An 18,662-nucleotide genomic window follows, 5' to 3' on the forward strand; every position below is an offset into this window, starting at 1 on the left:
ATGAAGGCTATACGGTGGGACGTCGCCAAAGGTCATGTTAACTCGAACGAACAGCCCGTATAGCGATTGTGGTAAGGCGTGAGATGAACTAAAAGACAGCCGATACTATAAAAGTCTTTATTGCTTCAGGTTTACTTGCCATCTATAGATTGACTATAGGCAAGAGTCGTTAATCTCAGCCCACCCGTGTACGTTGTAACCAAAACAAAACCAATGCAAAATGAAAACGTTGCGGCGTCTGTATGAGTGTTATGCGGCGATGCACCTCAGTGTGGTCATATATATAAATGTGTGCGTGTGTGTGCGCGTGCGCGCGCGTGTGTGTGGGTGCGTGCGTGTGTGTGCGTGTGTTTGTGTGTGTGCGTGCGTGCGTGTGTGTGTGCGTGTCTGTGCGTGTGTTTGTGTGCGTGTGTGCGTGTCTGTGTGCGTGTGTGTGCGTGTGATTGTGTGTATGTGCGTGCGCGCTCGCGCACGCGTGCGTCCGTACTCATGCGACAAATATTCGCTCCGTTCGTGAGAGATATTTTGTTTCACAGCATCAATATTGTTCGAGCAGTCCACGTGATTTTCATATCGATGGTGGCACGTGATTTTTTTTCGCTATTTCTTTATAATGCGAAAGCATTGTATGCCCCATGAAACGGGAAATGCGGCATTAGCATCGGATGGTACCAAAATTCACGTTACCAAGTGACGATGTCACGTTTCAATGTCAAGCAAAACCGAAATGGCCCACATCCAAAGAATTGACATTGCCTAAGTTGAAAACTTAGTTGATCCTACCTGTTCAAAACCAACCTGGCCCACTCCCAAAATGGACTTGGCCGACTAACAAAATTTAGGTGGCCCACAACCAAAATTGACTCTGACCAATCCAAAAATTGCGGCTAAATTCAAATTCGGGCCCTGGACCCAAATCCACAAAACATTCTTATGCTAGAATTTTTCGTAAGAAAGAATTCTACCCAATCCGGATGCCAGACATATCGTTAGTGAAGGCGGCCAGCCAATGGCAAAGCGAACTTACGAAAGAAAAGCTTTGTGAAGCTGGCCCCAAGTTCTCAATGTTCGTGCTGCCTCATAAATGTATACGTATTCCTAACCTTTCTTGTCTCCCACGTATACGTGCATACGCAAAAGTTTGCTGTTGAGCTCCTAGGCATATTTTAGAAAGAACACATTTTGCACACTCTCTTCGCTATTTCCTTGCAGAGTTTCAGCGCACATTCATGGGTTCTAAAGAACGCCTTTACCGGACCACGTCTGCTGCAGACCAAATTATTCGAAAAACAGAGCTACTTTGACACTGTGAGTGTGGGCAGGAAAAGCGTGTTTGCTTCTTCAACGTAATTTCGAAATACAGGAATAAAGGGCCCTTGTTGTGAACAGCGAATAGAGAGCACGTGAAGACTGTATGGAGTATTCAAGGTTACATGCAACCGAAAAAAATGAAATCCAAAAAAGGCAGAAAATGTTTCCTGAGAAAACACACGAGTTCCACAGAAAAGTCATGCCTTCTACGTAAAAAAACAACACGAAGACATGACATTTCCACTTTGTTCAACTATGACAGACAGAAAACTATGGTCAGATTAAAATTGGTGCGCTGACATTTCACAAAATCAGTCAAAGGGCGTTGCGACTTCAAATAGTACAACGCGTACAGTAAATGTTAGTGGGTCATGCCTCGCGGTGCATGCGTCAAGATGACAGACAGCTAAGCGTGTTTGCAACCCTTACGCTATATGTATTTATCAAAAGCATACAAGTAAAGAAATGAAGCCAAAGATTATGACTATGCTCAGACTATGCACAGCACAGACTATGAAGTTCTTGTTTCGTGAACACGAAGCGTCTAAAGATACGTCGGATGCACGCAAGAACTTATAATAAAGATACGTCTGGTGGATATCTCAAAATTTTGGGGGGTTGCGAAAAAATCCTGGATTCGCACTGTGGAGCTAAAGATAGCCATTTCGAAGCCTCACCTATAGAACACTCCGGCGACAGATCTACAGGGAATAATACGGCAGCTTACGTGTGGTGTAGCGCCAGTGGTGATAGGCTGACGCCACGCTTTTCATTGCTTCAGTTTAACTCTAACTTAGTACTAGTTCCAATCACCTTATCCAGGACCAACGCTGCAAGAAAGCTTCATATCAAGGCTAAAGCTATGACACAAATATTGGTGTTCTCCCAACCTCCCGAAGTGTCATATTCGCAGACCTGACCCATCCTTAAAGCTACACGTGCCATTCAAAGTTTCCCGCTCTGAGGCGACAGTATTTAGCCGCCTCTGGCTCGGGGTGGCATTTACAAAGGCCTAATCGTTCAGCATTCAGCCTAATCGCCCATGTGCGACTCTTGTGGAACCAGAGAAGCGATTGAACACGTATCTGTACCCACTACGACCTCAAGCGTGAAGCTTTCCGGACAGCATTAACCCGCCTGGATTCTGCACCATTTTTGGAAATGAAGATCCTTGCACCATGGCGGCAGGCGTAGGTGGCACTGAAAGGGACGGAAGCATTGTTGCAGTACCTGAAGTCGACAGGTCTTGTCGACCGTGTGTAGACATGGTCCGAACCTTTACATGTGTGCGCAGCTGTGTTCTATGTCTCCTCTCTCTCTCTTTTCATCCCTATACCCCCTTCCGCCAGTGCAGGGTAGCTAACAGGACGTGCGTCTGGCTAACCTCCCTGCCTTTCCGCTCTACTGTTTCTCTCTCTCTAGTACCAGGGTAAAACAATTTGACTCTTTCTTTGCCGCACATATGAATTCGTTCAATTTCATCAAGTATTTTTTACGGGTTGTTAAACATTTCGTTGGAATTACTGAACTAGCAACGTCGTGCATTGTCTGAAATAGCGGCTGACGTGTCTTTTTGTCAGATTTGACAATTTGTTTTTTTTTTGGTAATTGAGGAGTCTCGAAAAAAGAAAAGCTAGTCTCTAGTGCTCCTAGCACTTCCTCTATAAAATGACGCAAACTTTGTGATTTCATCGACTCGGCAACATACTTTTTTTACTGTCACCAGCCGTGAAGACACTGAAGCTTCTGGCGGGGTTGTTTAATTTTCGTGTAGGCTTTTTAAATAATTGCTTAAACAACGGTTGCTTAAACAAAGTGCATGTTATTTTGTGAATTTTGTTCGACTAATATCAACAGCAACTTTATTTTTCCCACCGTGCTTTGCTTTTATCCATCAGTTTTTGACACCGCATGTGCAACTTTTTTCCGGGCAGTCCTTCCCGTCGTGTGTGGTTTTCACTTGCACAAGAGCACGCAGTCGATGTCAGATTGACCTCCTACCGAATGCTGAGTAGCACTAAAATCTGTTACATTTTGAACGCCGCCTGTGCAAACGTCCTTATTATTTACTACACGATATTGTTACGATTCTGAAGTCACATATAAAGATGTATTTACAACATATACAAGAGCTGCAGTGATACATAAAGGAGATGGCTGTCGAGACCGATTCCACCGCCACACGTCAAATCGTCTTCTTCTGACTAGCGCCACTCTCAGTTGCACCGTAACATAACCTCCGTCTGTAAAGACGCCGTCTCGGCGCTAACTATAAGGGACGTGAACGCGCGGCAAAGTAAGGCTTCAGCCGAGACACATGCGCAACGTCAGTGGGAACAGGCGAGTCCATCGGGGTGATCTCGTAGTTGACTGCGCCAAGCTGACGCAATATCATGTAGTGCCCGGTGTAGCGCGGCATCAATATTGCGCAACGCTCCACATTACTCAGCAGCGCTGTACCGGAAGTGAACAAAAATTCTAGCACCAGCTGGATGCAGACTGTACGACCTTGCTGGCACAGAACAGCAGATTGAACGCAATAATCAATTACGATGAGGCTTCTGCATGATAACTGACCTGACAAGCCATTGCTGCGCGAGCCTGAAGAATGCAGTAATAAACGAACACGGCGCCTGCTACAATGAGTAGAAAAAAATGCTCCCAGTAAAATAGGAACTTAACTGCTTCCACATTTGTGAAAGTACTGCTATCGCGCAAACCATGGACATCAATATGGCTAGTCTTGACGTCGACAAACTTAAAAATATATTTTTTGCCTAATCTGACTTACAAAAGTTGGGAACTAGTAGAAGCCAGGTATATATATCTTTTGTATAACTAAGATTATTTTGCATCCGTCGCCGCTGCTTGTCTAAACCTTGTATAAAGTTATAATTTCTAAATAAACGTTATTCCCGTAGCAGTATTATTACAATAGAGTGGCAAAGAAAGATTGACGTCGATGGTAGACCATCGGTGTGACGACGAGGCATGAAGCGAATGACATGACGTTACTTTAAGGATGAGGATGCTAAAGTGACAACATCATGACCACGGCATGACGAGAGTCGCAAGACGAAGTTACAATGACCGCACTTGAACGACCGCAACGTCATCACGATGACGGCCTGACAACCTGCGCATGAGGATGATACAAAGACGACGACGTCACGACAAAGCATGGAATGACGAGGAGAGTTTGACGACAATTACGTTACAATAACTGTGCCAAGAAGCGCGTATGGCGGTGATGACATGACCACGATGGCATGACGGGAGTCGAATGACCAAGCTGAAGTGACGGCGATGCAAGGACCAAAACAGCATCGCGACCGCACCACATACTACGTGTGTGCTCGCGGTCGAGGTGACCATGATGGGATCACCATAGTGATGTGACCCCGATTCAATGGTGACTGTATGACGACGATGCATGAGTGTTGACTGCATGAGGGGAGCTGAATGACGAATGTGGAATGTCCATTATGCCACGACCAGGACGGCATTACGACGTCGATAACATTCTTAGGGGCCCAGAGTAGTAGACAACTTTTTCAGTGTGTCGGAGTACAAGAAGTGACGACGACGACAAGACTAGAGTCAGATGAAGGAGCTGCAGTGAAGATTATTGAGTGACCAAGACGGGAACATGAAGTTGGTGTGACAACTAATGCATCACGTGTGCATGAAGACGGTGGCGTAATGACAAAGAACGACGAGAGTCAGTCAGATGACATAGCCAGAACGACGAGGATACAACGACCACGACGGCATCAAGACCGCTTCACGACCACGAGCACATACCTAGTGGCCCAAACTATTCGACAACTTACGCCACCGGGTCGGGGTAGAAGGGGTGACGACGACGACATGACGAAAATCATGCCACGAAGCTGGAATGATGACGACGGCACCACCACGACGGCATCAAGACCACGAGCTCGTGGTCCAAGCTGGTACACTGTTTAATTTGGCCTCGGGGTCGGCGTAGAAGGTTAGAAGATAGATAGACAGACAGGCAGATAGATAGATAGATAGATAGATAGATAGATAGATAGATAGATAGATAGATAGATAGATAGATATATAGATAGATAGATAGATAGATAGATAGATAGATAGATAGATAGATAGATAGATAGATAGATAGATAGATAGATAGATAGATAGATAGATAGATAGATAGATAGATAGAGAGGCAGGCAGGCAGGCAGGCTCAAGACGGTTGAAGAAACATTTAAAAAATGCAATGCTTGCCACAATGCTTTTGCCGTCGATTTCTGGCTTTTTCTCTCGATTCGCTTCCTACCATTGGGGAAAATTACCACATGCTTCCCTTGTGCAATTAGCACGAAAAATATATTTGCGGAAACGCATATACAGTACTGATGATAGTAGCCCATATTTTCAAAAATAAAATAAATTGTATACGCTCCACGCTCCCCAGCTAAGAAAAATGCAAGTGCTATCAACAAATTGTTTGGACAGTGGCATATATATATATATATATATACAACAGACAGAAAGAATACAAAGAACTTGCACCCCACATGCGTGCACATATTCTCTCTCGGGTACTCTATTTTATTACTCCAATATAAGTGACACTCATGAAGTTATTTTTTGTTTTATGTGAAGTGTTTCAAAGACCAATCTTTGACCTTTGATATACCCTTGATATACCCTTTATATACCCTAGCGCCGGCTAATTACCAGTTCTAGGCCATCGTTTGGCATGCTCGTGTTTACTCTTTGTTCCGTTAGATTCTTGCTTGTAAGAGGTTCCGCAAATCTAGCCCACACTTACTCGTCTATAGAGTGCTGGTTTCTCAAAATCATGTTTTGTTGTGTTATTTATAAAACCCAGAATTCAAGCCACACTCTGCGACAACCGACACATATGTTGGCTGTGCTGGCACTCTAGAAAGGCCGCTGCGAGTTGCATGAAAACGCTGGAAGTGCCCTGTCAAGGAAACAGACTATTGCTGAAGGATAACCTATGCCGTAGGTACAGGTGTCCGTGATATTTATTCTCCACAGGAAAACCTACGAGCATTGAAGTATACACTTGCATCACCTCTATACCAAGATTTTGAGCACTGCTCCGAAGAACAAAGGTCGGATTTCGAGTGTGTTGAAGCAATAATTTTGCCTGCAACTCAGTCATTTGTGTTTAGTATCGATTGGTCGGAAGATATTGACCACTATAAAATGTATGTGCTCTACTTCTGCTTTTTGGGAACAGCAGTAGGTAAGCTTATTTTTTCTGGATCTATGAGACTTTGCGATCGCCTTCAATTGTGTGAACCATTATAATACATTACCAGAATGATGATGCTTCAAGTACCATTGTAACATACGGGCAACGAGAGATACGTGAGAAAGTGAAAACGCTCTCCAGAATCTATTTGTACCATCTAGGGCAATCTAAGATCGATATAAACACGGCACATAACAGCTCGTGGCTAGATTTTCCCGTCAGGTTCCGCTAATGAAGGGTTGCACAATAAAACTAAGCGGAACGCCAATATTACATATCATAAACTGAAAATATGAAACAATACCTATCCCAAATATTTGGCTTAGTTACCTCAAACAAAATGTTTGATGAGCAGAAAACATGATTATACGACACCCATAATTCCAACCTACGTATAGAAGGAATAAGTATTGAGCTAACGGGTCTGAATTGCTAGCCAGGAAAATTAGTGCAAGAAACAAAGACGCAGTTCCGCCCGAAAGGCGAAACATCAATTGCGATAGCAAATTTACTAGTAGAGAGCTATACGCAGTAAGGATGGTAATTTTATTGGCTGTATAAACTTGAACGCACTCGCTTATAACTGTATTAACAAGCCTGGTGTGAGCGCGCACAAGCAAACAAATAGATCACACTCGGTGACCGCAGACAACCGCTTTCAAAACGCTGGCGTGCGTCCCTCACGCGCTGTGTGTGCGTCGCCCTTGGACTTTATACGGAACCTCACGGCGACGGCGACGGCAATAATACGCTTGGAGTGTCCATATAATTGCTATCGCAATAAACGCTAGTGCACAGCGCAAGGAAGGACAAAGGCAAGCGCCTTGTCTTTTTCTTTATTCCTCTGTGCTTTGTCTCTTTTTGGGTTATTTTCGCATTTCCATGCTGCCAAAGCTTGAAGAAGGGTTTCTCAAATGCAATACAATCAAATGCGATGGTATATTTGTGCATATTATATTTCCGGTGCAACCTGTAAGCTCTTGTTACGTTTATGTTCATGCACCGCACATGTCATAATGTTAATCTCATGCTACATCATTTATTTGCACTAAATTGTTCACAAACAACATCAAAAGACTAACATGAAATCAGGCGAGTGCAGAAAGTGAGACATCGCAACAACGAAGTAACGAGGACGAAGGCCGCGTATTATGCTTCTCATAGTATTTGAGAAGTGTACTTCTCAAATGAAGTACACACTTTATATGCAAATTAAATTAAACACGACAACTAGTTATACACAATGAAAGTTTTAAGCTCATATTTGAATGCATGCAAGGGTGATGATGATTTAAGTGCATAGTGTAAGTTATTTCAAAATTTAATCGCCGAGAAGTAGGATGTCATTTTGCCATAGTTCGTGTTACATTTAGACAATAGAAAGTTGTGATTATGGGCAAACCGAGTGCTATTGGTATTTGTAAGCAGCCTAGGGTCTATTAATTGAAACGCGATCTGTTTGTTAAGTAATTTACATAGTATAATAAGTAAATGAAATTTGAACCAACCAGATACAGCAACAATGGAGTTAGCCTGAAGGATCGGATAAGCATTAGAGTAAAAAGAACTCTTGGTAATAATGCGAATGGCCTGGTTCTGAATGTGCTGTATGGACGAAAGGTGACAGTTATATGTATTTCCCCACGAAGTATTGCCATATGTGATGTGACTATGTATGAAGGCAAAGTATAAAGACAATGAGGCGTGAGCAGAAAAAGATGAACAAGATTTAATGAGAGCTCTCATACCAAAAGCAGTTTTTGTTTAACATCAGCAATATGATTATTGAACTTCAAGTGGGGGCCTAATTTTATGCCAAGGAAAGATACATATTCAGCCGCTGGGATTAAATGATAATCTATGGATACTTGCTGTAGATAAGGGAGAACGTTTTGAGATGTTTTAAAGTCATGAACTGAGTTTTAAGTTGGTTTAAAATTAGGTGGTCTAAATGACACCGTTGAACAACTTTGGTCAATTCGTTGTTCAGCTTATGTGACATGGAAATGGTGGTATCATAAGCGTAAAGGACAACATCAGAAAGAATAATGCAATCAGGTAAATCATTAATGTAGATACAAAATAATGAAGACCCAAGAATTTAGCCCTGCGGCACCCCTTGATTAATCGCCTTAACGTTTGAATAAACGCCATCTATGCAGATTGATTGTTCGCGATCAAGTAATTTTTAAAGAAATTTAAAGGTGGACCAGTTATACCCAATGATTCTAGTTTAGTAACTAAAATATTATGATTAACCATGTCAAAGGCTTTAGTGCAATCAAGATATACAGAACTGACGAAATCGCCGTTGTCAATGGAAGAATTTAAGAAATCGGTTAATGATAGTAAAGCTAAATTGGTTGAACTACCTGCACGGAAACCGAACTGTGAAGGCTTTAGCAACTTAAATTTGTTAGGGTACTGGTTAATACGTTTCAGAAATAATTTTTCAAGAATTTTGCTAATTGAAGACAAAATAACGATAGGGCAATAGTTTAGGACCTCTGTGATATCACCTTTTTTGTGCACCAGCATTAACTTAGCCTTCTTGAGGCAGCTTGGAAAGGTACCACATTTAAAAATGAGATTAATTATATTGCTTAATGTTTCAGCAATATATGTAGCAGCGAGTTTTAAGTGATATGCAGAAATATTATCTAGTCCGGCGCTAGAGTGTTTTATATGTATAATTGTCGAACACACTTCATCAGGGGTGGCAGCAAAGAGAAAAAATGAATAGTTCCAACGGGTAAGTGGATATGAAGAAGCTTCGCGCCTATTATTGCATATCTCATAGAAGTAATCACTAAATGAGTTAGCAGTCCCGGATGCCTCAGTATAGATTTGTTGTTTAGAATTTATTTTATCAATTATTCTACTAACCTGTTGTCTATTTGAAAAGTCATTGAAAAGTTTCCATTTTTTTCTTGGGCTTATTTTTTTCTCACGAAATTCTTTTTCCTACTAAAGTCGTTTCGATTTTTTAGAAGGTTATTCAACATATTACTATATTTTTATACCTAAGTTTTATACCCGCGTTGAATGGCTGTTTTTTTTTTAGTTTTCCTGTAGAGATTATTTTTCTTTCGCATGCTAGTTAACAAACCTGGGGTTAACCAGGGATTATGAGGAAATTTAAATATTTTCTTGCATTTGACAGTTTTAGTGTTTTCATACACAACTTTAAGAAACAAGGAGCAGAAATTCTCTAGTGCTTTTTCAGGATCACGCAAGTTGCTAATGGAAGTACAGTCAGTGCCATGAATTGTATTGGTAAAGTTATCCTGATGTAAGCAAGAAGTAAAATGGCACTTGTGATAGCGAGGTAGTCTTGCGGCGAATGTTGCAAATACGGGAAGATGATCAGTGATACACATCAATGACACCTGCGCTTGGCTTTGGTGTGATATTGCTTGAAACATGGTCAAGAAGAGTACCAGTTCCATTGCGTGAAAATCGAGTAGGGAGTAAAATTAGTGACGCAAGCCCGAAACCAAGAAAGAAATTACTATATGCTATTCTGCTGTTGCTATCAGTATCCAATAAATTAATACTGATATCACCAACCAGCACAACCTCCTTGTTTTCAGCAGAGATTATACTGAGTACTGCGGCGAGATGATGCAGAAAATCCGGAATAGATGAAGATGGGGAACGGTAAATGCATGCAATGGTCAAATTATTTAGATTGCTGGAAGGGGAAGAGTTAGCCTCAATCCACACGGATTCACAGTTCAAAGTCATTGTCATTTTTGTTGAGTCATGGTCATTACTATGGCTTCTACCACCATCTTTAGTGTTTCCTTCACTTAGTACCCACGTCCGAACCCATTTCAGTGGTTTTTTAAGTGTTAATCTTTTATTGCGATAGCAATTATATGGACACTTCAACCGGATTTCTGCCGTCGGCGTCGCCGTCGTCGTCGCCGTCAGGTTCCCTATAGATAAAATCTGCGCCGCGCGCCGTATGCCCGAGCGGAAGCGTGCGGGGACGCGCGCTATCACGGAGAGCGAACGCACTCAATCTCCCACGCGCAAGCAAGGAAGCAGGAAGCCAGCGCCGGAGGGAGCGGGGGGGGGGGGGGGGGGGCACTTCTTCTCTGCCAACAACTGCGCTCGTCGCTCGTCCGCACCGTCTCTTATCTCCACACGGCTCTGACCTTTATGCGCCGTGCATTCGCCGCTCAGTTTCCGTTGAAGCGATAGACCGCACGTACCTTCGCATGCTGCGGCGTATGCTTGCTGCCAGCGTTTTGACAGTCGTTGTCTGCAGTCATTCAGTGTGATCTATTCGTGTTTGTTTGTGATCGCTCACACCACGCTTGTTCATTCAGTTAGTAATCGTCGGGCCACATTTTCCAACGCACGCTACACATGCAATGCTGCCCGGGTCGGCAGTGCAGCGCTACACGTGTGTCCCTTCGCACGCGCTGCCCACGGGAAGCGTTTCTCATCAACACCACCGTTTCGCACGCGCCTTCTCGTGGTCATCGAGTCTCTCTTCATGTCGGTCTACTTACGCCGCAGCACACCTGCTTACTTAATCAGCTCATGTTTACTACAATTCATATTGCTACCAAAGCCGCTCACCTTACTTCGTATGACATTGCTGTGTTGCTATCGCATTCATTGCTTCGCCCTTAGGGCAAAACTTACATTTTTTTGCTGCGTCATTGTCATTTTTGCTCAGTCATACTGATGACTATGACTCCTACCACCATCATTTAGTGTTTCCTTCACTTAGTACCCATGTCAGAACCCATTTCAGTGGTTTCTGAGTGTTAATCTTTTTTCGTTGAGACCATGTCATTTTTGCCGAGTCGTGCTCATGACTAGACTTCTACCAGTATCCTTTAGTGTTTCCTTCACTTACTACCCACTTCATAACCCATTTAAATGGTTTCTGAGGGTTTCTGAGCGCAGTGGTTATACCATCACGCTCAATAAGCATCACATACAAGATTTCTCACGTCACATCATCGACCGGTTCGGAGCTTGTTGCCCTCCGAGGTGCCGTTGATTACATTAACATGCAACCGGCTAATCGGTGAGCAATATTCTGTGACTCAAAGGTGGCCATAAAATGTCTTTTGTCAGCTCTTCGTCGCGTGTCCTGTGAACAACCCTTGTCGAAGATACGAGAAATGCACCATCATACGATCGCAAATGGACACGACGTCGTGTTTCAGTGGCTGCCGGGTCATTTCGGTATCTTCGGCAACGACCTGGCCGACGAAGTGGCTTGGAGAGCACACGAAGGAGCAAACCTTGCTTCTGTGCCTTTATCGAGAACTGACGCAGCCCAACACCTAAGCAAGCTAGCGCACAGCGAGCGGATTGGAGAAGTGGCACACATCTGAATTCACCCAGCATCGGTTGCATTCTCTCGACCCATCTATGGAACTGCGGCTGTTACCTAGACTTCCGCGAAGTGAAGAAACAATGCTGTGCGTCTTACCCTTGAGTATTGCGTTCACAAATGCATACACGTATTTGATTGAAATGGCTGATAGTGCCGAGTGCCATGCCTGCAGTGTCGAGGAGACCATAGAACACCTACTGTGCTACAGCACATCATTATGACATGACCTGTGCACAGCCCTCAATCAGCTGGACAAAAACCCATTCCCCTTGAACAAGATCTTGGGACCGTGGCCTCGAATATCGCAGCTACAAAGGGCCGCAAAGGCGCTGCTGCGATTTTTGAAAACTACCAGATTGAGTGACTGTCTGTGATTCGGACTCAGTGATCGTCAGTAATAGAGTTGCTACGTCGGCGATATCCACAGCGGACTTTCTATTCTTTTAATCTTTCTCTCCCCTTTTCCCTTCCCCCATTGTAGGGTAGCCAACAGTGTTCAGCCCTGGTTAACCTACCTGTCTTTCAATAATCATTTTCTCTCTCTCTCTCTCATCTTTTTTCGCTGAGTCATTGTCATTTTTGCTGAATCATGCTCATGACTATCACTTCTGCCATTATCCCTTAATGTTTCCTTCACTTAGTACCTACATCGGAACACATTTCAGTGGTCTCTGAGTGTTAATCTTTTTTGCTGAGTCATTGTTATTTTAGGTGGCTGTTTTATGACCTATATGACACGCATGTTCATGTCATGACCTATCATTTGTGTTCGTCATACACTGTTGTCATACTATGCCAATTTTGGTACCTACCAAGTTAACGAGATGACAATGAGAGCACCAAGACGTAGGCAGCTGTATCATGACCTACATGACGCACATGTCATGATATTCATGTCAGGACCTATCATATATATTCCTCATACACTCTTGTCATAGTATGCTAATTTTGGTAAGTACCAAGTTAACGACACGACCATGAGAGCATCAAGACGTAGGCGGCTAGATAGATAGATAGATAGATAGATAGATAGATAGATAGATAGATAGATAGATAGATAGATAGATAGATAGATAGATAGATAGATAGATAGATAGATAGATAGATAGATAGATAGATAGATAGATAGATAGATAGATAGATACTGCCAAAGTGGCAAACGTTCTCCAAGAAATGCTTCGCATTTAAAATGTCCACCACTACGGCAGGCAAGACGCAAGAGACCCAAACTGCATCTGTCCCGTGGATTGCTTATGCGCCACACACGTCACGATCCTTCCACGGCGACGCACTCGAGGACGTTGAAGACTGGTCGGACGACTTCCAATGAGTCGCCAGCTTCAAAGGTTGGAACGGCACCAAAAAGATACGTTACGTCTACTCTGCACTCGAGGATTCAGCGCGCATTTGGTATGTTAACCCCGTATCTTTTCGGAAGAGTTGGCAGGAATTTTGGCGACAGCTTCGCGACACCTACAGAAGCGCCGAATGAAAAGAAGTAGCTGAGCAAGTCCTCGCGTCACTAAACCAAAGGCCAAACAAGTGCATTGCTATGTTCGTCGAAGAAATGTCTCGGCTGTTTCGGCGAGCGCATCCCTCAATGTCCGAGGAGAAGACCGTGCGGCTCTTGATGCGTGAAGTCATAGAGCAACTATTTGCCGGCCTTGTGCGTAATCCTCCTGCCACTGTAGCAGAGTTCCTTCGGGAGGCAACAACCATGAAAAGGATGGTTCGGCAGTGGTCGTCCCAATATGAACGTCTCACTGCTACCGCCTGCTCCCTCGCGGCAGGAAACGACAATGTAATTCTTGCAGACCTTATACCGCGTGTGGTGACGGAGGAACTCCAAAACTTGAGCTTGCAAGCAGCGGGACCCCCACCAAATGGGACGGCATTTACAGATGTGGTACGTCACGAGATCCGGCAGGTGATGCAACCTTTCGCACCCCCTTTGGCCGCTTATGCGGAAGCGGTGCGTGTGCCAGCGCCAATGCCAGCTATAGTCCGTTTCTCGTTTCCGACGAGACAGCACCGCAGTTCCCAAGCGCTGCAACTCCGCTTAGATCCAGCGTTAAAATACGGGTACGGCGACATACACTGACCCACAACTGAACATAAGGACGACAAATGTGTGGCCCACGGCCGACAATCGTCCACTGTGTTACCACTGTGGGGAATTTGGTCACCTTCACCGTGACTGTGCGTTCCGCCAAATGGGTCTCTGCGGCTTTCGCCCGGACAGTCAGCGACCTCAGGAAATGGAAGCGTATCTGGCAGTATTTCATCTAGCCCAATAGCAGCTTGAAGACTTACAGCTGCGACCACTCATCGACTTCCTTTAGGCACGCACCTCGCAACCTCCTTGAGAATTCGTACGTCACGTCTCATCCTTCTGCTTCCGCAACGAGGTGCTTTACAAGTACAATTTCCAGCCAAACAACACCAGCTACCTGTTTATGGTCCCCGCACGGCGCTGCGAAGAGATCCTGTGCTCCTGTCCCGAGGAATCTTCCTCTGGCCACTTGGGTTTTACACGCACATCAACAAGAATTTGCCAGAAGTATTATTGGACTAAATTACCGCGCGCTGAGTCGCGTACCTCAGGACGTTCATTAAAGTTTTCCATCCATCCATCCAACCGAAGGCTGTGAAGCACTATGTGAAGACGTGGCGTAATTAAAGCCTGTCGCACAACATTAACATTCGAGAGAGATACGAAGAAATATTTACTAACGACACTACTGGCTACAGACTCATTACTATGAGTATATATTGTGTACAGAATTATTCTCCAGTTTTCAGTGTTTCTGTATTTATCTAATGCATTGATAGCTTTTATTTATTTTTTATTCTATATCTTCCTCTGTCTTCTTTTTTTTCTCCTCCTTTTTAGACGTTTTAAATTTTTTGTTCCATAGTCTATACAACACTTGTAACTTTGCGTATTGTGAGCATATGTTTGTTTCTAATTATCTGTTACATTAACCTCGTATTCTTTGATACGTGTCATTCCTATGTTTCCATAACGTGTCAATTAATACATATTTATTTATTCATACGCTGTATGTATTTCATTTGCTTGTATTTTGAACTTCAATTATCGTAAGCACCTTTCTTGTATTTGATTATTTGCTTCCCTAACTTCGTGTATTCTGATGTCTGTTGCTGCTACGTTACCATAATGTATTAATTACTGCATTGTTAAATTACGAATAGGAGGTCCCCCTGACAGTTCTTGTAACTCCGGGACCTCCTTCTGTACTAATGATGAATGATGATGAATGATGATTGCCAACGCCGCAAGATTCCGCCTATTCGACCAGCGGGTTCTCTCCAGCCTGTTAATCCTCCAAAGGTTCCCTTTGAGCAGGTCGGAAACGACTTCCTCGGTCCATTTCCGACGTCTTTTGCTGCCAACTGATGGATTGTGGTCGCGACCGACAATCTTTCTCGGTACTGCGAAAGCAAGGCAGTTCAGCGAGCCACCACTTCCGACATTGCGCTATTCTTCATGTATAACATCAATCTCCGCCATGGCCCACCAGCCGTAGTCCTCACGAATTGCGGCACAGCCTTTACAGCACAGCTTGGGCACGAAATAATGCAACTAAGTGGCACTGCGCACCAAAAAGCTACTGCACACCAATGGCCTAAGCGAGCGATTAAACAAGACAATCGCCGCCATGCTGTCCATGTACGTCACCGATCACCACAAGAACTGGGACGACATGCCTCCATTCATCACATTTGCATATAATACTGCGCTTCAGGAAACCACATGATTCAGCCCTTTTCGCTTGATGTACGAACGCGAAGTAACAACCACGTTGGACGCAATCCTATTCCCTGACACATGCACAACTGCTCACCCGGATGCGGACTACTTCGCCGAACGGGCAGAAGAAGCTCTTCAACTTGCGTGACTGTGTATTCAGTGTAAGCAAAGTTATGATGCCCACCGTTACAACCATCCCCACAGAGAGGTTCTGTACAGCCCTGGCGATCACGGCTGGGTGTGGAGTCGCATACGTCAACGAGGCCGCTCCGAGAAACTGCGACGGCGTTACTTTGGGCTATACGTAGTTTTACAACGCCTAAACGATGTCAACTACGTAGTGATCCTAGCAGAGTCTTCGTGGCGCTCCCGCCGTAAGCCTGTACCCGAAATTGTGCCCGTAGTTCGGATGAAGCCCTATCACTCACGATGACTTACCTGTTCTGTACTCTCGTGTTGACGTTACTTATGTGCTTCTTCCCATGCTTTATTTTTTACAGCGTAAGCTGGTATGGGCTCAATCCAATACCGTTGCTGGTCGCGATGATGTCATCGCCGCCCCGTAACCGCTATCACCAGAAATGCGAAAAAAAGTACCCGCTCTCCGCCGGGATCGAGTCCAGGCCCGCTGCGTGGGAGTCGGATATTTTACCATTGATCCACGCAAGCGCTTGCTATCAGGCAGAAGAAAAAATCCCTTTATACGCGCCCTACAGGCCGGTGCGCAGGCGCAGGCGACCTGAGCCTCCGCCAGTATGGTGGCGCCATCTATTTAACGTGCCTGCAACCGCCACGTGTGACGAGATGCGATTCAGACTCGATGCGATTCAGACTAGGCGCGCAATCAACGCTATCCCGATGTTAGATGTGCGCCACGTATTCTGGGTACCTCTTCGGTGCACGTTATGGCGTCTCCTCGGAAGGTACGAACCGCTGCTGAAGAAGCCAATCGTAGAGCTACGTGCGCGGCTGCAACCAGGCATCATCGGGCTCAGCAGACTGCTGTGCAGAGAGCATTACAAGCCGATGCTCGCCGTCGGCGCCGACGCCGGGCGGACCATTCAGATCGTTCTCGTCAAAATCGAGGCGAAGACACTTTGTGCGAAGACCTTGTTGTGTGTGGTGCCGAAATTGTAGCCACTCTTGTGCCGCTCAACCAGCTTAAGCTGTGACTGTACTGCGTGTGCCGCGCAGGCCTGTGACTTTTTTTTTTCTTCTCCACTTGTGTTTTTGTGACCTGACTCAATCGTGGTTTAGTATCGAGACAATGCATTTTCAGGGTAGGATATACTCCCACCTCTGTTTTGCAGGTTCATTCCAAAATCATCATCATCAGATCTGGCACCCATTTTCGGACTCGTTATACGTCCGAAATTTTCGGACTCGTTATATGTCCCCTAGCCGTGGCTGCTAGACGAACTACCTCGATGAGCACTTCTTGGCCCGCCAGAGTATCGCTGGTCAGCTATACCTCCCACCGCTCAAATGACGTGCTAGGCGTCTTTATGTGTTGAGGTTTCCTCCGCACCCCCACAAGATGTGGACGAGTGTAGGGCGTGTGTCGCCGCACCAGGGGCAGAAGCCTCGATATATTATTGCGTACATTTTCCTGTGTCTGTGTAGGTTTGGGAATGTGTTTGAATTAGTCTGAGAGATATATATATATATATATATATATATATATATATATATATATACAAAAAGGAAGGAAAGGCAAGCAGGTTAGCCAATATAAGTACAGCCTGGCAACCCTGTGCTTGGGAAAGGGTTAAAGGGAATAAAAGGTGTAAGAAGAAACAAATGAAAAGTTAAAGTAAAAAATTCACACAATAACGCGACCCTACGCGCTACAACGTTCAAAGTCGTCGCACAATTCACAAGCCCTTAAAAATTTCAACAGAGCTCTTAGGGCCTAGAGTGCCGAAACCTGTATGGACCAGTGTCCTAAAATTTTTTTCTTCTGTGAAGGGGCGATCGTCCAGTTTTGCGAGCGCATTCACGAGCACTTTTCCTGCCCCATTGAAACGGGGATAGTATCAGAGGAGGTGCTTGACCGTCTCCTCACAGCCACAGTTGTCTCAAGCCAGGTTGTCGGGCATTCCAATGCGGAAGGAATAGACGTTGGTGAACGCCACGCTGAGCCACAGGCGGCACAGAAGTTTTGCTTCTGCTCGTGGTAACACCGGGGGAAGACGGAGTTGCAGACATAGATCCAGCCTATGGAGACGTGCGTTGGCGAATTCACTGGTGTTCCACAGAGTCTGCGTAAGCTCGCGTGCAAGGAAGCGGATCTTTGTGGCTGCATCTGTTCTCGACAGCGGCATTAGTATAAATAGGGGCACCATCATGGGCCGATCAGGCCAGCGTCATCCGCACTGTGATGTCCGGACATTCCGCAGTGACCCGGTAGCCAGTGGTAGATGATGTTGTGCCCCTTGTCGATTGCGTGATGGTGAAGTAGTCGGATGTCTGCGACTAATTGTACGTTAGATCCGTGGTTGAAAGGGGACAGCAGGCGCTAGAGAGCTGCCTTCGTGCCACAAAAGATTGACCACGACTGTGTTGACTTGGAACCAATAAACTCCAGAGCAGCACGGCAAAGCTGCGAGTTCTGCAGCCGTCGATGATGTAATGTGAGACGTCTTGAATTAGGTGGTGACAAATTTCACGGGAATTACCACTGCTCCAGCTGAACTTTTGGAGGACACAGAACCGTCCGCGTAAACACGGATGCGTTCCCTGCGCTTTTCATGCATGAATGAAAGCACCATTTGTTTGAGGACGCATTGCATGGCCGGCCTAGCTCCATTTCTTTTTCTTATTGTGAATCACAAAATCAGCTATCCTCGTTTGCTCTCTGATCCTGTCACTTAACGTTGGGTGTAAAATTTTCCATTTCATCATTCTTTGCGGAGTCCTCAACTTGTTCTCGAGCTTCCTTGTTATCCTCC

At 44.9% G+C, this 18,662-nt stretch overlaps 1 protein-coding gene across 1 annotated transcript in view; it reads left to right on the top strand.

Moving 5' to 3' along the window:
• The first annotated feature begins 6,377 nt into the window (after window positions 1-6,377).
• LOC119461727 (venom metalloproteinase antarease-like TtrivMP_A) overlaps window positions 6,378-18,662 on the top strand; it is a 95,204-nt gene continuing 82,919 nt past the window's right edge. The window contains exon 1 of the mRNA XM_037723097.2: window positions 6,378-6,562. Within this exon, the coding sequence (XP_037579025.1) occupies window positions 6,523-6,562 (40 nt within the window). The 5' untranslated portion in view covers window positions 6,378-6,522. The remainder of the gene's footprint in view (window positions 6,563-18,662) is intronic.

The sequence above is a fragment of the Dermacentor silvarum genome, chromosome 8 (assembly GCF_013339745.2).
Source record: "Dermacentor silvarum isolate Dsil-2018 chromosome 8, BIME_Dsil_1.4, whole genome shotgun sequence".
NCBI classification, from domain to species: Eukaryota; Metazoa; Arthropoda; class Arachnida; order Ixodida; family Ixodidae; genus Dermacentor; species Dermacentor silvarum.